Source organism: Xiphias gladius, chromosome 21 (genome assembly GCF_016859285.1).
Source record: "Xiphias gladius isolate SHS-SW01 ecotype Sanya breed wild chromosome 21, ASM1685928v1, whole genome shotgun sequence".
In the NCBI taxonomy this organism is placed as follows: domain Eukaryota; kingdom Metazoa; phylum Chordata; class Actinopteri; order Istiophoriformes; family Xiphiidae; genus Xiphias; species Xiphias gladius.
Genome location: NC_053420.1, coordinates 11,530,063 through 11,553,611, shown reverse-complemented (window position 1 = coordinate 11,553,611; position 23,549 = coordinate 11,530,063). Strand labels below are relative to the sequence as shown.

Here is a 23,549-nt window from a genome sequence, read left to right as displayed (position 1 = left end):
GTCTTAACTGTCGAGATTCAAGAGGAGACAAATGGTATGTCACATGCTCATTTCACATTCATGGAAATCTTGCTGATACCCCATCTGTTTCCTTGTTGGAAAAAGGATTATGAGGTGAAGCTTTTAATTCACGATCCACTGCCACTTCCGGGGTCACAGCGTGTGCAGACTGACAGTCACGCCCCACAAAGAGTTGCACTATTGTTTCACTTCACAGTGACTTATGTTATTCTCATCTATGCAAAGAATGGAGAAATGAGAAGTGTGTGATGAAAGTTCAAGCCCCTCTGGAAAGCTCAGGTGTGACTACACCTGTTATCAGAAGATACAGAAAGGTTTCACAATCTACTGCAGCTGACAATGGCCTGTTGCAGCTTGTTAATCTGCACAGTATTGCACCACCCACTGTGTCCAGGAGTAACTGGGTCGATGCTTTCCGCTAAAGCCATTTACTGTAAGTGCTGTCAAAAGGGTAGAAAACTCCCTGCACCACTTTCTGTTGATTTAAACTTGCAAATACACTACATAGCCACGGGTACGGCGACTCCTGAATATAAGAGACATATGTGATTGTTGAACATCTCATTCCCAAAACATGGGAATAAATATGCTGCTATAACAGCCTCCACTGTCCTTGGAGGGCTTTTCACAAGATTTTGGGGGCTGCGGGACTTTCCTCCCATTTGGACACAAAAGCATCAGTCAGGTTGGACATTCATGTTGGATGATAAGGCCTTGCTCGCAGACTGTTTTCCAGATCATGCCAAAGGTGTTGGACGGGGCTGAGGTTAAGACTCATCGTGTTAAACCAGGAAAGGGTCTCCCCCCCCTACCTGTTGCCAGAAAGTCAGAAGCACACTTTTTACCTAAAATATCACGTGTGTGGTTGCATTAAGATTTCTTTTAATGGGAACTCAAGTGGCTCAGACCAAACCATGAAAAACAGCACATAAGTAGACAAAAGTGTGTGGACAGGACTGCTAAAGCCTAATCAGCTATGTCAAATCAGGTGTTTTACATGCCTGTCAAAGGCAAGGTGTAGGTGGTGTAGTAAAAACTGCACCATGCCTGCAAGTTTTAATCCATAGAGAGCAGTGCAGTAGCAGATTTTTTTTTTTTACTTTATTGGCTTTCCTGCTAGAATAATGCAACTGACTGTCTATACTATATATTTATTCAACGCCCTTTTATATGATGACAAAACAATGCTTTGCCAGCCTTTCACTCAAAACAGTGGGTCTCTTTACAGCTTTCATAGTTTTTAGCCACAAGTCACTGAATGTATAATATCCTCAGTAGCAATATCATCCACTTTCTTGGTATTTTATTTATAACTTTGTTATGGAAGCAAATCTTGGCCATAAAGATTTAAATTTTATAGGCAAGTGAATACCCAATTTTAAATCTAGTCACTACTGAATTCTTGATGTTGAAATTAAAACAACACTGCATTCATAGCACCGAAATGTTTTACTTTAAAAACCATCTACCGGAATTTATGTGGTCTCGTTGAAATTTTCAAAAGTCAATTTGAAGTTGTGTAATTTCCAAAACTTCATAAAACTCAATTAGTGAGCGATAAGGTGTCACACTACGGTGAAAGACAACATTTTCCCCCGCTCCACAAGAGGGAGCCAAACAGACAAAGACAAACCAAAAAAACCAAAAAAAAAACCCCATGGGCCGAACCGGACGACAAAATGTGCTTCCTCCCGCAAAACCCCGCCTCCACGTTTCCATGCATTGGCGCGCTTCCCCTCTGCGCTCTGCTCCTCCCCGGGTAGTGGTGGTGGAGGACTAACTCTGTAGCAGGCTGCGGGTGAAAACACGGCAGGCATGAGTGCGGCGGGTAACGCTCGGTCCGGTTCGGCGGCCGGCCCGGTCCAGCAGGGACTAAAAGAAGCTCTGATCGAGACGCTGACGGCCATCCTGTCCCCGGTTCAAGAAGTGCGCGCCGCCGCGGAGGAGCAGATCAAAGTGCTGGAAGTGACAGAGGGTGAGTGGTAGCCAGTTTCTAAACGCTAATTTGAGGGGGGGTAACGGCGGCTAGCTACCCCGTGTTCTCACTCGTTGAAGGCGTGGGCCTCTGCGGACACAAGCGCCAAGCGGACGGCTGCCCTCAGCTTTTACCGGCGCTAATTTTGACCGTATTGGCCAGGCTGAGGAATGGCTAACAGTCAGTACGTTAACGTTAGCCGGGGAACTGTCTCTGCTCCCAGTAGCTAACGTTAGGCCGTATTCTCACAAGTTAGTGATGACTAAGTTAGCCTGAAAACTCATGGAAACGTGCTGTCCTTACCGAGGCTTTGAGGGTGCTCTCCCTGCGTTGCTTCTACCGACGTGCTCGGACAAGTCCAAACCGTGTCAGGGTCTTGACAAGCGTAATCATCAGCTAGCCAGTAAGTCATGTTTAAAGCACATGGGGACAGTGTGGACCCCGGCCTGAACAGCCCAGCATCCTGGTGGACGCCGCTTTATTCCTCTGCCTCAGTGAGAAGGCCAGTTTAACTTTGAGTTGGGATTTCTCACCCGTTTATGTGCGGGGGAAAGTACGGTTATAATATCTGAAACTATAGCAACACACGCACCCTTCTAGTCTCGAGCGCCTCGGAATCGAATAACGTCACTGGAGAAACGGCGGAACGACAGCAACAGATCCCTCGCTGTCCACAACAGTCAGCCTCCCAAACCGTTAAAGAAAAACCGTTGTTTAACCCACAGTACATCATTTACAGCGACAGTAAATGAGGTGGTAAAGGACTGCCACCTCTTCCCAAAGTGACGTTGCACCCCAACTGATTCTCACTCATTTAATCCCCCGGTCGCCATGGCAACCGTGGAATGCCCGGTGACAGACTTTCCCGCGAGGATGTCTCCCAGGGGTTTCTCCCAAGGATCCCGCCCAGCAGGCTGCCAGCCTTCCTCCGTCGTCGCTAGAGCTGCAACAGTTACTCGATTAATCGGAAAGGTCAAGCTACAGAAAATTAGTGGGCAGCTCCTTAGACAATCGACTCATCCTCGCCTTTTTTTTAAAGCCACATTGGCAAACATTCTCTGGTTTCAGCTTCTCAAATGTGAGACTTTGTTGTTTTTCTCTGACATATATGATTGTTGATTGGATATCTTTTGGCTTTTGGATTGTTGCTCAGACATAACAAGCCATCCGAAGATGTAACCTTGGACTCTGAGAAAGTGGCACAAGCATTTTTCACAAATGTCGGACATTATATAGACCAAATATTTAATTGAGAAAATGATCCACAAATTAATTTATCGTTAAAATAAACATTAGTCACAGCCCGAATCATCAGTGCCGATAGGATACAAATAAGAGAGGGAAAGCCAAAGAGCACTTCTACAGTCCCATTTTTTTTTTACGATCAGTTTTTTCTTTCTTGTTACTGGAGGGCAAAACAAAAGACCCCTGAGAGATTCTGAGACATTGTTAATCATAAGTCCATTCATACAAACCATGGCATAGTGAACATAAACCATTCTTAAATTGTATTCCAGTGCTATTATCTGTCAATGTACATTACTGCTGTAATTAACTACCCAGAAAGACCTCTTTCTTGTCCCTCCAGTCCTCCAAGTTGTGCTGATTGAGTTAAAATTAATGTTTGAGTCTGTATACATCCATCATTAGAAATTATAATGTTTTAAGACTCACATGTAAAGGGCTACAAGCATAGAGGCACCTTGTCTCTCAGGTTTATGATCATTTAAAAACAGTTAAATTGTTATAAAGGTGTCTTCATGGGCCTGGCTTGGTGCACAGGAGCATCATTGTGTTGAACCAGGAAAGGGTCTTCCCCAAACTCCTGATCCAAAGTTGGAAGCACACTTTTTGTCTAAAGTATCAGTGTGTGTCGTTGCATTGATTCCTGTAATGGAAAATGAAGGGACTCGGACCAAACCATGAAAACCAGCCCAAAAGTACATAAAAGTATGTGGATGGAGATGTCCACATACTTTTGGCTACATTGCATTCATGGCTACAACTTAATAATAATAAAATAATTATTTTAAAAAAACTGAAAGAGTTTTGAAGATGTCTGAAAGCCCTGAAAATGTCTTGAGTCTTAAATTATGTGATTTCTTAGCACACCCTTTTATTGAGAAATGAAACCAGTTAAGCACTCTGTCCTCTGTTAGGCAAATAAACGGTTGAACGTCCTGTTTTTCTATTCTGTTTTTATTTTGCATTGACAGAATCGGCCCCCATGTATACAATTTGTTGGTTTATGGGGGGAAATGAAGCCCATAACAGACCCCACTACCTTTTACTTGGATAAAGGACTGAAACAGGACAGATGGATACAGTACCTAGTGGCTGTAGCTTATACTCCGCTAGACTTCCCATTGTCTGTCCAGCGATCCTCATGCCCATGGTGAAAGGCTAATTGTGCACACTGTCGCCTGTACTGCAGCGTCGCAGCGAGGCTGACCCTTTCCGCTGGCCCCTCTCTAAGGCAGCCGCTCTGCAGGATTGTCAGCACTAACATTGTCTTCTGGCGCCTGATGTCACCCTTAGTAAAACCCAGTGAGAGGGACTGAGCTGGTTCAGAGCTGAGGTTGATGCTGATCCTGTGTTTATCTCTCACTCTCTGCATGCCTGCCAGGCCAGGTTCAAACCAGGATGTTGTTAGCAGTATAGTTAATGGATTTTTACACCATTGATAACCTCAATAAGCAAATCCTGACACTGTGGTACCCAGGCTCATGATAACACGTGGACATTTGACACGTTTTGCAATGTTGCATGTTTGTTTTTTGACCCACATCTTTGAATGGATTCTTTCAGTTTGGTGTTGGTTGTGGTTTTGGCCTGTATGTGTTGCTTTTATCTTGACACCACACAGTGCCTGCTGTTATCATGTCAGTAACTCTGTTCCAATAAACAGGGATGTCCCAGTTGAATTCCTTGAAAAAATGAATGTAGCGCACACATACACTTTCATATTTTATCAGGAATAAAATTCTTTAATATCAAGGTGAAAACAAATTTTCTAAACAGCTAAAACTAGCAAAAATGCCAAAAATTTGATGGTTCCACCTTCTCAAATGTGAGAATTTGCTGCGTTTCTTGGTCTTACATGATGATAAATGGAAAAATTTGGGGGTTTTTTGGCTGTTGATTTTTTTTTTTATTTTTTTTTTGGCCTAAATTCCTACCTTCATTTCTTTACTTGATCTGATTTCTTTCTACATCTTATTGCAGTAGGCCTTGCTTTGAGCCTGCTGTTATTTGATACTGTATGTTCTAAGCTGTTTGATTTTTGTTTCATGAATTCATTTATTTTTTGTCCTCCTTGCTGATATGTTCATGTCCTAGAGTTTGGCGTCCACCTGGCAGAGCTCACAGTTGATCCTCAGGGAGCGCTCGCCATCCGTCAGGTGAGCAGAAAAAAACTAAGCAGACTTTGCAGACAAGTCTTGGGACAGAAAATACAAACACACATGTAAAATGTCTTGTTTTTTTTTTTTTCCTTGCCAATTAGGATGTTATGTTAATTACATAATTATAACTTTGACTGTTATAGCCTGTATCAGTTTTGTGTTACTTTTCAAATATGGCTCTCTCATTGTGTGTGTTTGCAGTTAGCATCAGTGATCCTGAAACAGTATGTGGAGACTCACTGGTGTTCCCAGTCGGAGAAATTCAGGCCTCCTGAAACCACAGATCATGTAAACTATTCTTCAACTTAGATACAATTGTTTTGCCTGTTCTATATTTCAAATGTCCTCTTGCACAAAATTTCAACGTGACCTCTGAAGGCGTTTTTGAGCCACATTTTGTCAAACTCCTGCTGTCCTGCTCCAGGCTAAAGCTGCCATCAGGGAGCTGCTGCCAGGTGGTCTGCGAGAGTCGATCAGCAAAGTCCGCTCCAGTGTTGCGTATGCCGTGTCGGCCATCGCCCACTGGGACTGGCCTGAAGCTTGGCCACAGCTCTTCACACTGCTGATGGAGATGCTGGTCAGCGGAGATGTCAATGCTGTGCACGGGGCCATGAGGGTCCTCACAGGTGTGTAATAAGATACTTCTAAACAAACACACAGGTACTCTTGGCCTGTACTTTCAGAATAAGACATTTTTTGAATGCAGCAGTTATACTAGAGCCTTCATTACAACATCAGGTGATTTATTTATTTATTTATTTTTCTCGTCCTACCCTGAGGGCAGCGGCTGTGTCGATATTAAAGATTATACGTTGTTTCAGCAAAATCGTCAATGCCAAAAGAGGAGATTTCAATGTTATAACACACATCCCAATTGCATCAATTTTCTACTTAATTTTAACCCTTACACACGAGACAGCTGGTTTTCAGAGCTCTAACATATGTTTACGTGTAAGCATCCACACATTTATATCAGCACAGATCCACACTCAGACTCCAGCTGAGACTAATATGAGTTAATTGCAATGTCCTGTATTCATTAGTCATGCACTGATGTGATAGGCCAGATCTGATGTTATCTGATGCTGATATTTTGTTATAAAATTGTAACAACACATTTTTGTTTTTTCCTGGTCCAAAATAATTAAAATTAGCACAGCCCAAAAGCAATGCTGGTGTATCTTAGCTTACAGGTCATTTGACTGTAAGCGGTGATTCACACAGGGATTTGAAATTGAAAAGTAAAAAGAAGCCAATGGTATGGGATCAGTCATCAATAATAACTAATAACCTGAGTGTGGGAATCCAGAGAGAAAAAGTGGGATCAGTGCATCCCTATTGTTTAACATCGTGTTTGACAAATAGATGTGTCACTCCAGGCTTTAATTGTAGATTGGGAGCCATATTGTCATTTTGTCTGTCATCAATTTGCTTGTTGGTGTAAACAAGTCCTATTTCTCTCATTTACCTCTCTGTGTCTTCAAAGATAAAAAAAAAACTTGATGTAAAAATCCCCCCTTTAAGGAAGAATAATTTTAGGGGGAAAAAAAATTTTTTTTTTAGTATCTTTCTTTTTATACAATACGCATGTAACTGTTTCTCTAACATTTCCAGAGTTTACTCGGGAGGTGACAGATACACAGATGCCACTGGTGGCTCCAGTCATCCTACCTGAAATGTACAAGATCTTCACCATGGCCGAGGTACACCTACAGCTCTTACCTTTTCTGGTCACTAAAGGTGTAACGATATGTTGTGGCATGACATGTGCAATCTTAAAAGAAAACATGATGATAAGCATCAGAGAGCGGAAACTGGACTGTAACATTAAGTTAAGCACTTCATGCACGGGTCCCAGACAAGGCATGTGAATATCTGAGTTGGAGCTCTCACTTTGACCGAAGGCTATTATAAAACCTAACATTTTGCTCCTGATGTAAAAACCCCGGAAGTGCATTCAGAATATGGCTGCATATCCTGTAGTAACCAATTGTAACATTTAGGTAATTGCAGTTTATTCTTTGTCTGGGTGAAGACGAAGTTTGTGTTAATTTTAATGTTCTCTTTACTGTCGCAGATTTACAGTATTCGTACCCGCTCCAGAGCAGTAGAGATATTCACCACTTGTGCCAACCTCATCTGTGCTATTGAAGAGCTTGAAAAGGTGAGATAGTCTCAGCAAGACGTGATCATTTTCTTTAGAAACATTATGAATAACTGCATAATAGATTTAGTCTGAATTAATTATATAATGGAACATTTTTACTATTGATTGAACTTCTTGTAACGTGGGAAATGGTTCATCTGGTTGAGTTGCAGCTGATAAGTAAGTTTAAAAGAGATAACTTCTCAAAAGTCATAACAGATAGTACGCTGGGGATTTATTTAAATCAGTGTTTGTGAAATTATCCTCATGTTGCACTAACTCCAGAATCACATTTACATTTTTACAGAAAGGAAAAAATACATGGATGAGTAACTTGTCAATACTGTGTTTTAATAGTAACTGTACCTCCCTGTCTGTGTGTGCGTGTGCGCGGGTTTAGGGTGCAGCCAAAGCGTTGATTTTCCCTGTGGTGCAGCAGTTTACAGAAGCGTTTGTGCAGGCTCTGCAGATGCCTGATGGACCCTCGTCTGACAGCGGTCTTAAGATGGAAGTCCTAAAGGTGAGAGACTGTATAGACCAAAGGGTCGTGAAGTTAATATATATATATATATCCTCAATAGATACAGTAGTACATTTCGCTGTAAATGAGTCTGAAAATCAGTTTTATCATTTACTGAAGATTTTTTTTTCCCAGAATTGGACATGGTCTAGAAAAGAGGGCTGAAAAGTAAATCTTTGTTCAAATATAAATGCACAAAATATGACGCTGTAAAGTCGGCAGTCATTTAACATATGTCTGTGAGCTGTAGTGTGATTATGGCACATGGTAGATGTTTGTTACAGTGTACAGCTGGTGGTAGTAGACATATTCTTTCAAGAAATAAGGACCTGGGAAGTGTAATTGTTATTAAAAAAGGAAAATATCTTGTAGCTACAATAAGATTTTAAATTTGGATTTTTTTTCTGCTTTTTCGTCTCCCAGGCAGTGACAGCGTTGGTAAAGAACTTCCCCAAACCCATGGTGTCCTCCATGCAGCAGATATTACCCATCGTGTGGAACACACTGACTGAAAGTGCAGCTTTATATCCTTTATAAAGACAACTGTGTGTTAGCTAGTTCATTGCTGCTATGACCATTGCTGTTCATGTGTGCTAAAAGCATTGTTGATTCCATTTTGGTGTGAAAGAACACAACTTAACTGGAGGTTTGACTTCCTATTCTGCTTTTCCCAAACATCTGATGGACACTTATCATGGTTTGAGCTCATGGTCTTGTGGTTACAGAGCTGCCTCTCTAAACCTCTAATCCACCTCACTGCAGCATTCTGTTACATTGAAGTCACCTGCTTACTCAGCAAAACTGAAACACTTTCACGTGTTTAGAGAAAGTGTTGCAATGGGCTGTGGAAAGTGTTTTATTTTATGCAGAGAAGCTGCGTGATGACAGCCAAAACAGGGAAACAGAAAGCCTCAGAGACTTACAAGGATTCTTAGGTCGTGGTGGCGGGACATTATGTTGTCATGCTGGCCTCTGTGACTCTGTAGATGCGTTCATGAGAACACGATAAAGCAAGGACTTGATGTTGGTGTGAAAGTCTTTGCGAATGAATGACCTAATTGGCTTTATGAGGAAGCCGATTCTTCTTGTGAACACGACACCGAAGAACAATAAATAATAGAAACTTCATACTTAGAGCACAGGCAGCCCATATAGAGTAGATGATCTGATCAGACTTTGGTGTGCGTTGCTGTGTTAACATCTGTCATTAAATCTGTTAGCATTCTTGATGGGGAAACTACTAATGCTGTGATTATGGCGCGACACAAGGCAATCCAAGTGCTTCTTGTTTAATTGAGTATTCCTTAACCTGATGTTCACTTATGTAAGAACAGAAGTCAACTACACAGAGGAGGTGGATGACCCGATAGACTCAGATGGTGAGCAGAAATCCCACCCCCTTAACATCTGGTCTCACTGCTGCATGTAGCAAGGGCTAGCAAGTTTGAAAGAAGCGATTGGGCACCGAATTTATTTTAGGAACACTTTTCTCAGCTATCCCCTGGTGTTGACTGCTTATTTTTTACAGGTGAGGTTCTGGGTTTTGAGAATCTTGTGTTCAGCATCTTTGAGTTTGTGCACACGCTGCTGGAGAACAACAAGTTCAAGAGCACAGTGAAGAAAGCCCTGCCTGAACTCATCTACTACATCATCCTGTACATGCAGATCACTGAGGACCAGGTGAGAGATAACTGCCACACATGAGGTTGAAATTGCTGTCAGGAACTGGGAAAAAATACAGCATATATATGTACGTTAAATCACTGCTGTCAGGCCTGATTGTTTGTGCTGTTGTTTCTTCAGATCAAAGTGTGGACGGCTAACCCCCAGCAGTTTGTAGAGGATGAGGATGATGACACTTTTTCCTACTCTGTCAGGATCTCTTCTCAGGACCTTTTGCTGGTGAGATGCTTTAAAAAAACCTACAACTGTCACTGTAAACTCACAACAATGCTGCATGATTATCTGATGGACAAAATGTGACTATTTAAAGCCCAAATTAAAATCACTCCCTCAGCATAGCTTGCTCTTTAATAGTTTTTAGTGAAATCTGGCCCTAAATAGATCTGTTCATGATCTATTTGAGCTGAGTGAGTTCAGATCACAGTTTTTACATGTGACCCGTCTGGTTCGGTTGACCATTTTCAAAGAACTGGGCAAAATTAAAATCTCTTTTTCTAAGTCAGGACTGCAGAGGTTGGGAGGACATTCATGTCTGCTAGTGCTAGGCGACTGTTTCTACAGATAGTCCTGGAGAAGCACGCGGTCTGTATGTGTAGAACAAAAAGGAGAACGATACACAAAAAGCCTCCACTAACACTTGCCCTAGTTCTCCGAAAGAACTGGAAACAGTTGTTTACTATGAACAGTGTGGGTTTCTACAACGTGTTAAAGCATGGGAGGGCTCAGCAATGCAGTCACATGTAAAACCGGGGTCAGAAGTGTCCAGCTTTCCTAAGTTTGCGGTGATTTCATATCAACTCTTTGCTCCCACGCTCGGTTTGCGGCCTCCGGTCCATCCTGAGAGTGTGTATGATGACGGCGATCTTTGACCTCTGCTTGCAGGCGGTTGCTGCAGAGTTTCAGAATGAGAGCGCAGCGGCACTGGCAGCGGCAGCGACCAGACACCTCCAGGAGGCAGAGCAGGCCAAAAACAGTGGCAATGAGCACTGGTGAGGAGAGACTCTGCACTAACACTTCTGTCTTACTCTCTGACTCTTATCTGACCACATCCCCATGTCTGATCTTAAAGCTTTGTCGAGTCTGAGCCACATTCCTGCTGTAATTGACGACAGTGGGTAAGTGGGGGGCCTCTGGCTGCCAAGCATGACATGTGGAGATGTCATAAAATGACGAACGTCGCTGGTGGTTCATCATATCATCTGTCATTAATTAATGTTACTTCTGTGAGTAACGTGATGACAGGCTTAAATTAAGCCTGTTGTCGGATTTTGGTGCTTTCTGTATGCCGCTGTAAGTACTTGTCAAAGATAGTTTGTGAGTGAAGAACCTCCGCTCTGTAGCACCACTGTAAGACCACGAGGGGTGGCAATCACCCAGTTAAACTTTCATTCATTTCATTTTCAATAATTTAATAATAATAATAATAATTTAATCATGTTTTTTGATCAGGAAGCTCGTAAAAAAATAAGGTATGTGAGATTGAATAGTCTGCAGCTGTGTTATTTCATTGTGTCAGATAGAGGTTATTTAAACAACATTTAAGTAACACAAATTTAAGCTCCGGCTCAGACTTGGTATGGGCAGCTACCAAATGTGAAAGGACTAGGATTGGGCCCAAAAAAAAAAACTTGTATACTTGGTAAATAACTGATGTAAATAACTGCCATCCTACATTTTATAATGTTTGATCTCACCTGTACAGACCTGTTGCTTTTAAAGTCAGAAATGTAATTATTATTTTTTTTTTTTTTTAACTAGGTGGAAGATCCATGAGGCTTGTATGTTGGCTCTCGGTTCAGTGAAAACCATCATCACAGAGAACGTGAAGAACGGTCGTATCCAGTTTGACATGCATGGTTTCCTGGCTAGTGTTATCCTCGCTGATCTCAACCTGGCAGGTGAGTCTCAAACTGACCTTTGGAGATTCATTGAAGTGATCCACAACCAAACCCCAAGACCTCTAAAATCTACCAAAGGTACTAACTTTGTGAAGTTTATGGTCATCAGACTGTATCAAACTATGATCATTTTTTTGATTCACTAAACATAGGTGTTTGGTTTTTTTATATCAAACACTTTACTATGTACTTGAGTACATATATATAGTATTTCTACAATATTATAATATTAGCTAATTACTCGGAAGTTTTTTGTCATGTAAGTGTCAATTCCTCACATTGCTACAAAAAAAATGTAAAATTGCAAATAAAATGACAAAATTCTTGTGAAAATTACACACCTCACCTTTTCTCTCGTTTGTCTTCTCTTGTCTTGGTCTTCACTGCTGTCCCTTGTTTTTGTTTTTTGTCTTGACCAGCGGCGTCTCCTTTCCTCCTCGGCCGGGCTCTGTGGGCGGCCAGTCGCTTCACAGCAGCCATGTCTCCTGAGCTCATCCAGCAGTTCCTCCAGGCCACCGTAAGCGGGCTTCACGACAGCCAGCCACCCTCCGTCCGCATCTCCGCGGTCAGGGCCATCTGGGGGTGAGCATGCTGTTTTTTTTTTTTTTTTAAAACTCTTTTTAACTGGCTTGTTGTGTTATTTTTGTGATTTAACACAGCAAGCGTGAACAGCTTTATCTCAAAGCCAGACCACTGAACAGGTTGTCTGTGACAATATCTAGAAACATGCTCAAAGCATTAAAACACACAAAAGTAAAATTTATAATAGTTCTTTAGCACACTGGCAGAGTAACCACAAAATTGGGCAGAGTCTGCCATGAACCAACAAATTGACTGTTCACTAGGCCCTGCGGTTGGCAATGAGAGCAGTGGTGGATTTACCTTTTGAAAATCCTGTTAACTGTTGAAACAGTGGGTCCTTGATTTCAGACAGGTAGACAAAATCAGGCCTGTCATTTTTAGCTGGCAACTGTTGAATTTGTCTGTCGCTGGCAGATGTTTCTCCATGTTTGTATAGCAAATATCTCTTACTACAGCTCCATGCACACTGCTTCAACATCTGGATAAATCCAAAGTTTGACAGGGCTGTTGTAGACAGCCACTGCTCGGGGACGCACTTTGCAAACAAGTCAGCGGGCATGTTGGACAGGCTGATCATGACTGCATTTAAGGCTGAACAATAATACACAATTTTGACGACTAAATATTAATGTTTTTGTTTTCCTCATACAAAAGTTAAATAGGAAGTGTAAATATGTGGCAGTTGACATTTTTGTTGACTAACCTTAGTTGTACCTAATGGAAAAAGCTGTCAATTTGTGTCAATATGTTTTGTATGTTACTAAATTGTGAATGACGTGCTGCTGATCCTAAATGAACAGGATGTCCTATAAATATTAAACCACTTTTTACAGAAAAACATTTTTCTTTAAAAAGCTACCTTGAAAAGCTCACTAAAAAATCATCAACATATAAAAATAAGCAGATATTGGATGTTTGTCGACGCCTACTATCCATGTCATGTCAATGCTGCAGGTACTGTGATCAGCTGAAGCTGTCAGAGAGCACCCATGTTCTTCAGCCCTTCCTCCCCAGCATCCTGGAGGGACTGGTCCAACTGGCCGCTCAGTTCAGCTCAGAGGTGCTTACCCTCGTCATGGAGACACTGTGCATCGTCTGCACCGTCGACCCTGCCTTCACCACCAGCGCCGAGAACAAGATCTGCCCCCTCACCATTGCTATTTTCCTTAAATATAACAATGGTACTGACACAACTCCTCTAACCACATCCTCTGTCAGACTGTTATTGTGCACTTACACTGTGCTGTTAACTTTTCTGTTTCTTTTTCTCTCTCTCTTACTATATCTTTTGTCTTTTAATGGTTAAAGTTCACAAAGTGCTTCTCAGAGAAGACGTAAACATGTTAAGTTAAGAGACACGTAGATTTGATTTGTCTCTTATCTTTTCTCAGGCCCTGTCTCCCTCTCTTCTCCTCAGACCCTGTGGTGGCATCTCTGGCTCAGGACATCTTCAAGGAACTGGCACAGATCGAAGGCTGCCAAGGCCCCATGCAGATGCGTCTCATCCCCACGCTGATCAGCATCATGCAGGCTCCCCCCGACAAGATCCCCTCTGGACTCTGTGCTGTAAGTGATACAAAGAGACACGAGGGTTTCTAAACGATAATACCTGTCAGAGGGAGTAGGAGGCACATTAAAGGTCCCATATTTTACACTTTTCCGTTTTTTTTATTTCAGGTTTTCATATCCATATGAAGATAGATTTGTGGTTTTAAGTATCAAAAACCATCTCAATATAGTTTTACATTTCCTCTCTTGCACTTCTGTCTAGAGCTTTAGCAAGAACAGGGAGTTTTGTATTGGTCTTTGAGCCTCTGTTCTGATTGGCTGACACGGCCAGGCCAACCACAGGTAACTGATTGTTGCCTACTACTGTAGCTTGGTAAAACTCACCTGTAAATGCAAGTGGTGATGGTCAGTCAGAGCTGGAATGAGCTGAACCGACTGTCAAGTTCGGACTAAAATGCTCTAGTATTTCAGAAACAAATAAATTCTAGCCAATGGTCTCTCATGTTACTCTCCTTGGGAAGGCTGTGCAGTGATATATTGGCTTCCTGACATCCAACGATTGTTCAACGTTCCCTCAACATTTTTCTGTCTTGTAGCCTGCCAGCTATGTGACGTAATGACCGTTTTGTGTTGCAATAAAATTAAAACAAACCCAAAAAAAAGTGTTGGATGGTGGGGCCGGGTTGAGGAGGGTGACTGTGTAGGTGTGATGTGACAAAATTATGCAATTCCTAATGGCTTGTTTAGAGGCACATTTTCTGAACAGTGGCTGTGTTCATTTCTCTGTGGATTGAAGGTTTTGATACTTTCACAGTATTAAATAGCACCTAGACCTGCGTTATAATCAGAAAAGAAATGGAAATCTCACTTTATACAAATGGGACCTTTAATGTGTCCATATTTGTTTCCCCGCTAGCAGCAGGCCCTAATGATCCTAAAATCAGTTTTATTTCATTCTGTCCTCCCTCTTTGGTCCAGAACAAGATATCTCAACAACGACTGGCAAGATTGCCATGAAATTTGTATGTCAAATAATGGCCCCGAGAGGCCCCTCTGGCCCTCTGTCTTGTGCCATTATCAGGTAAAACTTTTCCCTTTGACCAACACTTTGGTGCATAACCAAGTCTCTCGAAACAAATGGCCAGATATCAATTAAATTTGCAGGGGCTGTTCATTGTTACCAAACAATGAACAACAAAGGATTTATTTCTCCACCTGTTGCCCTTGTCCTTTGTCCGTCTTAATCTTAGTTGCAGCCCTGATAGTTTCTTCACAAATAATCATCATTCTTCTCTTATGATGCACCCAGACAATCAACTGATACACTTTGTGTATTTCAAAAAAGCGAAAACATAATTTGCAGCAGTTGGCAGACAGTCTGTCGCATGGGCATGTCATCCGTCCGGCACACGCTATCAATTCATTTCAAATTTCACATTGTGTGGCTAGTTTAATAGACTGGACACAAGGCAGGGTGTGTGCTGCTGAGATGAAAAATTATCATGTGCCACTAGTCGCAGGGTGTAAGCAGTCACCTCAGTCATCGAGCACAGAGTAAAAGACAAATGTAATTGATGTGTAGATAAAACCTGTAATTTATTTTATATGAATAGAACAGCAATGTTGGGTATTAATATTCAACCTTTTGACAAACTGTTGAATACAGTGCATTATTATAAAATTATCATTTATGCCTCTTTTGCATTTGCTCATACATGCACACAACAAATATATTCCATTGTTAGTATTAATCTGGTTAAATAATTTCAGTCAGCAGCCAGGTGAGCCATCAGCCCCACAGAAAATCAGGAATTGACCGGTTACCACTTTCCTCTTCACCCCTCACCGTCACCCTGCCTTTCCTTCTAATCCTGTGAATTACTGACTCTGTACATCGACATTGTTCAGCTGAAACCTCAATTTGTCAAGATGGGACATATCTGAAAATTTTACAGGACCAAGCCCACATAATAAGTTCTACATTGTAATGTAATCATCAGTTTTTCCTGAGATTCACAACAGAATCTGACCACTTTTCTTCCCCCCCTATCTCTACCACAGACGTCCATAGACATCCTGACCACAGTTGTACGCAACACCAAATCCCCTCTATCAGAGATGCTGGTGTGCCAGGCGTTCCCTGTGGTGGCACAGTGCACCTTGCGTACTGACGACAACACAATAATGCAGGTAAACCCCAACTAAGTTTTATTTATTTATTTATTTATTTTTTTGTTTTTGTTTTTTTGTTTTTTAAATTCAAGCTCAACTCTATTGCATTTGCACATGAGCATGTCGAATACAGCAGGAGAATGATGATGTCGTCCAGCCACTGTCATGAGCCATTTTTAGTAACAATACCACAAATCATTAAACCTATTGTCACTATATTTATTCTCATCTGAGGTCTTCACTGGTCCGAAATTTTGGACCCAATCCGAAATAGACCTGTGGAAAACCTACCCGAACCCGCCATAGATAAAATGATTTTCAAAAAAGAGAGATCCAATCCGAAGGGGACCCAAGCACAGCCAGACCCAACCCAGGCAGACCAGAAGATAATTAGAACTGATCCATAATGAGGTCAACCTGAACAGAGAGAGAGCACAAACACTGGCAACAGTGGCAGGCAACATACTCAATATATACAATAAGTTTACCAGCAGCCGTAGTGTAAAACAGCAACAATCTAATAATAATTATAATAATACTACTACTGCTGATGATGATGATGATGTCCTAAGAACAAATATAAAGTCATAGAAACTCAAATAATTCATTTATATGAACCAATTTATATAAAAAATTTAAATTCCTATTACCCTCTCCTGCACCTGCAACAATAAAACACTCTGTAGCCAACTGGCCGATAGATGGACAAAAGACAATGTTCTACACTTCTCCCTCTCATCTCAAAACACTGTTGTCTCTCACGCAGTGATTGTAACGTACCACGTGGTCAGAGCTGAAACCGCGTCCACTTGGGTCCACTGGGGTATTGGACATATTGTAACACAGACCCAAGACCCAGATTAGACTGAGGACCTGGTTTCAACTCGGGCTCTGGGTTGGGACCTGTGAAGACCTTTAATTTTCATCACAAAGACTTGTTTTGGATAGAAAATATAAATAATAAACATTGCATTTGTGTTGAATGAAATCTACAGTATGTGATTTATTGTGTTCAAAAACACTTGGTCAAATATATTTGTTGGAAGGTCCAACAGCTATGATCTGTGTAACCTCTGCCTTTAATACTGCACGCCTCTCGCTCTCCTTTTACTCCCACTCTTTCATCATTGTCCTCCCCTCTCCAGAACGGCGGTGAGTGCCTGCGGGCGTACGTCTCCGTCGCCCTGGAGCAGATCGCCCAGTGGAGGGACGAGCAGGGGAACAGCGGCCTCTGGTACGTCATGCAGGTGGTCAACCAGCTGCTGGACCCCCGGACCTCTGAATTCACGGCTGCCTTCGTGGGCAGGTTGGTGTCCACTCTGATCTCTCGGGCGGGAACCGAGCTCGGGGAACAGCTGGACCAGATCCTCCGAGCGATTCTGAGCAAGATGCAGCAAGCGGAGACTCTGAGTGTCATGCAGGTAGGAGGGGAAGATGCAAATTAATACATGTCATGTGATTATGTAGATCCGATTGGGTCGTAAATTACCTGGGTGGCTGTTAGTTCACCAACCTAGGGCCCTATTTGTCATGTGAGTGTTGGAAGGGTCTGTACAAACAAGAAAATTGGTATTTATCAAACATGCACAGCTTCATGTAGGGAACAGTGATAAATCTTACCTGTTCTGCATCCACCTGCTCCAGCACATACGCTTACACCAAATAAGGTCAACAACATCCCTGTGAAAGCTGAAAGTGCCAGTAGCCTTAATGTGTAGAGTTCTTGTTGTGGACAAAAGTAGCAAACAAGACAAATAAGATGAAAAATGTCGCAGATAATATTATAGGATTTAAAAAAAAAAAAAAAAGTCCAACTCTCTCATAACATGTCATAGCTGAGAACCCAATATCACTACAGTAATAAATTAGAAAATGCGCTCAGCAGAGCGTAGACCTCCACAGAGGCCAATGTCAAACAACATACACCAGACTTGAGAGAAAAAAATTCAGATTCCTCATAAATGATCCGGATCTGCCCCAAAATTGAATGGGTTCTAACCAGGCCCATGCCTCATCCCTCCACCAAGTTTGTTGCAAATTGGTTCAGTAGTTTTTGCATAATCCTGCCTGCCAAACAAACAGACACGGGTGATTGCATAACCTTCTTGGCGAAGGTAATGAAAGCGAAACTGTTTATTATTTGACACTTCCACAAGTGACTTGTCCAAAGATAAATAAAGATACAGACAGTATGTGGACAGGTGAATGACAGATTATTCACGTTACGTGATGGTCAAATCAAGATTTGCAGAACACAAAATAGACACTGGGCACATTACTATACTACTTCAATGCAATTCATAGACTACAAATTTGTTTAAATTTCCATTTTAATTGTTGCACTTTTTAATAGTTTAAGCATAACCACAAATATACCTGTCAATTAAAATGACTGGTACTGGAACATAACAGTTCATTATTAATGCAGATTAAATGTCATTAGCAGATCAGCTGGATGTTTTATATCAAGTCACATGTGCTCAGTGATGCAGTACTAGAGAAAAAAGGTCAAATAGAGGCATGAATGGCATTTACTCTGAAAGAAAGGATTACCTTGTTTTCCAAAATAAAATGCATATCTTCAAGATTAATATTTTATACTGTATCCATCATTGTACAGTTGACAGTGGTGTTCCTGTTTGTGTGTAATTTAGGAATCAGTTTGAGCATGATTATATCTGTGTACCACTTGGTGCTTGTTGATCCTGGTCAGGAGTGGCTCTAGATCAATTGTATTCTATGCATAGAAATGAGCGTACCCATGGTTTAAGCACAAATGAATGATAAATGAGACCACTGGTCTTGTCTTTGCTACTTATTGCTGCTAACGCTTTACTGTTACTGTTCCAATAGGTGCAGTTACCTCCACCACCTCACTTTTTCTCCTTCCCTGCCCTTTTCTCTTGTCCTCTCCCCCTCTCTCTGCAGTCTCTGATCATGGTGTTTGCCCACCTGGTTCACTCCCAGCTGGAGCCTCTGTTGGAGTTCTTGTGCAGTCTGCCCGGACCGACGGGGAAACCTGCCCTGGAGTTTGTCATGACAGAGTGGATGAGCAGACAGCACCTCTTCTATGGACAGTACGAGGGTAAAGTCAGGTCAGACACAACATTTGCATTAATAATTCTCTATTCAAATGTAACAATTTTAACCCAGAGTCAGTCAAATGACCTTCATGTTTCGCAAAAATCTTTTTAAAAACTACTCTTTTTTTTACAATAATTTTATTTTAATTAGTAAATGAACTCTGATCCTGCCTGGGAAACCAATTAAGGGACCCACATACTGTACATTACCTAAACTTTGCTACTCCCTACTCCACTCCACACACATTTTTGCATTTGCGTGTGCACGGATGAAATTCTTGAATCCTTGAATTCTTAGTGATTAATTAATAAATGTTTCCCTTTTGTCTTCTGCACCCATTAGAATGTTACCACACACACACACACACACACACACTAAAACAGCACTTATATAAAGAGAAAAAATATACAATTATAACATCCATTGTGCGCAGTTATTTTCCATGCCTGTAGATGGCGACATCAACATTTTTATATACTGTATGCTGCTGCTACTTTTCCTGCCATTAGATGAAGTGAAACTCCCATTACTGTGGCACTGCAGTTGGATAATACTGGTTGCACCCGCTTTTTATGTTCTTTATGTTCTTTTGTAGTAATGACACCAGTTTCTCAGACTTTTTGTTTATTTTTTTCCCCCACAAGAATTAATTGACATTTTCTGCTTCCAGTATGGTTCTCAAACAGAGCTGTACTTGTGGCGGCAAGTGAAATGGCCTAGTTGGGGATGTGTTAATACAAGGACTATCAAAAAAAAAATCTTTCTTTTCTCTGCCCTTGCCACATTTCTCAAACTCCTGCCATCTTTGTGTTTTTTTTGTTTTTTTTTTCCCTGCAGCACGGTGGCGCTCTGTAAGCTGCTGCAGCATGGCCTCAACACCGACGACAAACGTCTCCAGGACATTATGGTGAAGGGGGAGGAGATCTACAGCCCTGAAGACGGCATCCGCACACGATCCAAATCTGCCAAAAGTAAGGCACCAAACGAACTTCAGCTGTTACTTTACTTGACCACATTGTTGTAAATTGTAAAAATGTAGCTTCTGAGTGGTGAGATAGTTAGATGTGTAAATGTGTGTGAGTGAAAACCTCATAAATATATTTTTAAGGAAGTTTCAACAATCAAAATACATCCATATACTGAGATTTGGAGGTTTACCACATGCACTGTGTGTTTGTCCTCCACAGATCCAGAGAGGTGGACCAACATTCCTTTGCTAGTGAAGATCTTTAAATTGATCATCAATGAGCTGTCGACAGTGGTGGAGGCAAACGCCAGCAGGGCAAACGCAGCAGACTGGAGCCAAGGTGAGTATAAATAGTACAGACGCTTCTATTACGTTCATTTAGGTGATGCTCCTCCAGTTACCCAAACTCGCAACCTTTCTGCAGCGGGACAGATTCGCTCTGACACATCCAGGACTATTTCTTGTAGTAAACAGTGATGTGATTAGAGGTTGCAAATTATCTGTCTTTCCAAAACGTGATAATCAGCCGGCTAAATGTAAACTGCTCAGTGTGGTAGACTATGATTGATTTTATTGATTTTTAGCAATTGAGTCGCCATATTTGGCTTAACCAAATGTAAAATGGTGACAATTTTGATACAAAATTTCAATTATTCAATGATTTATCACCAAGGGACTCAGAGTTCTCACAGTCAACAGCATCAAATGTTTCTGGATTGGTTTAAATAAACTTTTAGCACAACAAACCTCATCAACATCAGTGCAGGTGCTGCTTCATTTGACGCATCCTAACTATTTAGGACTGAAGGGTAAGTTTCTTATAGCCGGAGTTTTGCTAGAAAATAATGAATTTTGTCATATTTACAGGATGACTTTGTGTATATAAAAAAATGCTCAGTCCCATGCCTGCAGCCTGAAGAAAAGGACAGGAGACGTTTCAGTCAACAGCTGCTGCTGTTTGTTTCAGATTCCAGCAGTATGTGGGAGGAGCAGGAGGAGGAAGAGGGGGAGGATGAGGAGGACGAGGACGAAGGGCTGGCCGGGCAGCTGCTTTCTGATCTCATCGCCTCCAACAAATATGGTAGGAGCATCTCAACTGTACATTAGCTATTCCTGTATTTTGTCTTCATTTCAGCTTTCATAAATATATGCCTGTTTCTTATACTCTTTCAGGTTACCAGTGGAAGTTTTCCTTATATCCCTCTGTGTTGCTTTTTTTTTTTTTCTTATTTCTTACAGATGATGATTATTATGAAGATGATGAGGAGGACGATCCAGATGCTTTGAAAGACCCCATATATCAGATTGATCTGCAGGTACAGTCTCCTAACTTTTGATTTCACACGTCTTTTTTTTTCAAATCTGACCATTAGTGGGATGACGAGGGGGATTAATAAATCGGGAGACGCTCTGTGTGGAGGATCTGTGTTCAGGCAGCTGCAAGGTTTACTAGAGGGTTGTGCAGGGATGTTCTGTTTGGGAGCTGTAAATGTTTCTGTCATAACACCATGCTGCTTCCTGTTTGCAGTAATTATTATTGTTGTTGTTTTTGTGGCACATGAAAGGTCTTTTCAAAGTCACCACATAAGCTTTCCGGGAAGAACCTGTCATTGCTGCAAGACACAACCATCGTCACCAGTCTAAGAGTTTTTTTCTGTCCTGAAACGTCAAATCAGATCAGAAGATGCTCCAATTATAAAGGAGCTTTAGGGTGAAATGGTGCCAGGCTTGGTGGATTAGTCTTAAAGACTGAAGCACACAATTTGCCCTTCCAACTGCTGAGAAACAACTGTAATTTGCATATAATATTATTTTCCAGGACATGGTGATTTCCATATCTTGGTGAACAAAATCTAAACTGTGTGCTACTTCAAACATCATAGGAGCAAAAACACAATGAAGTAAACACTGTCCAAAGGAGAGGGAATGGATTCCCAGAAAAATCAAGGCACACACTGCAAGTACAGAAGTTACAAGAGCCTTTAATGTTGTGGCTTCATGATTTTAAAAAACCAGATGTGACAAAGTATCGTCTGCACTCTGGTCTTCCTCTTAGTCAAACAGTCATACACAGACACTAAAGGACACTTACTCAAATGGTCAGTTTTTGTTGATTTTGTCTAAAATGTATAAATTCCGCTATATGTACATTACTGAGAATCAGAATATTAGAAATGCAGTCCAAATCAACAGCATCACTAACTGTGACCTCAGGGCTCAAAACCATAATTTAATTAACGCCCCTATGAGTATCAACAAAGAGTGAACATTATAGGCATCAGAAAAGTAGACTTTATGGCAGAGCATTTGTATTGGATTGCATTAGATTGTACAGATGTACCTAATAATGTGGCTACTTAGTGTATATACATATTGATTGATTGTCTTGAATCAGCACAGTATAAATAACACAAGTAAAAGCCAATGCCCCCCCCCCTCCAAGTGTCAAACTTTGAAAACCCCTGACCTGTGTATCATGTCTCCTTTCCTAGGCTTATCTGACGGACTTCCTGACACAGTTCGCCCAGCAGCCGTGTTACAGCATGTTCTCAGGCCACCTCAACAGTGCCGAGAGACAAACCCTGCAGTCTATAGGCCTCTAGCCCACCCCCGTCTGCCACTCCCACGCATCTTCTTCCATCTACAATGCCCTGAAACTCTCTTCTGTTTCCCCATCACTTAAGCTCTCATGATGAATTTACAACCCAGCAAAAGAAAATAAAAAAATTGTTGGGATGTTGGGTCCTGGCAGAGGGAGAGGACGGGGTGGGAAGAGAGACACATGCACTTACCCATGACTCCCATGTTTCTTCACACTTGTGATGGGATGAAGGACTTTGCAGATGTTAAAGTGAGGAGGATGAAGAGGTGAGAGACCGCACAGAAGGTCAGAGGACTCACCTTTCTGGAGCAATTTCAGACTGGATAAGAAGATTGAGTCAAGAGTTTCGCGGCTTCACATTCGGACAGGTGAACCATCAAATATGAACGGACTATTTTGCCATGTCCTGTTTGTAACTCAGCCCGTTATTTTTGTGTCTCTGTATAAACAAAGTGAAATGCAACATGGAAAACACTTCTAAGAGACTTTACATTGATCGAAGGAAAGTTTAAAAAAAACCCCAAACATCCTGATCTTTGTAGAGGCAGAGAAACGTTGGCGGCCTTATATTACAGATAACATTGACTGTTTCTGAAAGGAAATGAAAAGCCCTTAGACCAGCTCTCATGTCCTGGGGTATGGTGGGTATTTGGGAATTCACTTTTGCCATGGTGATTCGCAGCCTTGTCATTTCCTTGTACCCACTGAAATTTGGGATGGAAAAATTTCTAAATAAAAGTCCCAAATGGACAACACTTGTAGATCGAGTTCCAGGTTCCTTTCTTGTCTCCCTTACCTCGGAAAAACTTATGCAAGTATTTTATCATATTTTGTTTTTAATAAAATCTGAAATTTATTACTGAAAGATACGTTTCCTCTCAGAGGGATACAATCAGAATACCTTCTTACTGTACAGTGTAATTTTTTTTAACCTACTTTAGGAAAATGAAAACTGAGCATTCAAGCCGGCTTTGTTTACGGCAAGT

The 23,549-nt window shown here is 41.5% G+C and overlaps 1 protein-coding gene across 3 annotated transcripts; it reads left to right on the top strand.

Moving 5' to 3' along the window:
* Positions 1-1,719: 1,719 nt before the first annotated feature.
* Positions 1,720-23,331, top strand: ipo9 (importin 9). Of its 3 annotated transcripts, none has more exons than XM_040115731.1 (24): positions 1,720-1,996; positions 5,336-5,397; positions 5,602-5,688; positions 5,825-6,026; positions 7,015-7,103; positions 7,478-7,564; positions 7,947-8,066; positions 8,490-8,590; positions 9,387-9,445; positions 9,595-9,746; positions 9,870-9,968; positions 10,632-10,738; positions 11,508-11,647; positions 12,067-12,229; positions 13,184-13,410; positions 13,647-13,795; positions 15,800-15,928; positions 17,056-17,331; positions 18,839-19,005; positions 19,832-19,965; positions 20,182-20,301; positions 20,929-21,042; positions 21,201-21,277; positions 22,454-23,331. In XM_040115731.1, exons 1-24 carry the CDS (start codon positions 1,837-1,839, stop codon positions 22,562-22,564), a joined length of 3,132 nt encoding a protein of 1,043 aa, XP_039971665.1. In that variant the 5' UTR covers positions 1,720-1,836; the 3' UTR covers positions 22,565-23,331. The 3 variants fall into 3 exon arrangements, with proteins under 3 accessions (XP_039971665.1, XP_039971664.1, XP_039971663.1); XM_040115730.1 differs by having other exon boundaries at positions 11,508-11,725; positions 21,204-21,277; XM_040115729.1 differs by having other exon boundaries at positions 11,508-11,725.
* Positions 23,332-23,549: the final 218 nt, after the last annotated feature.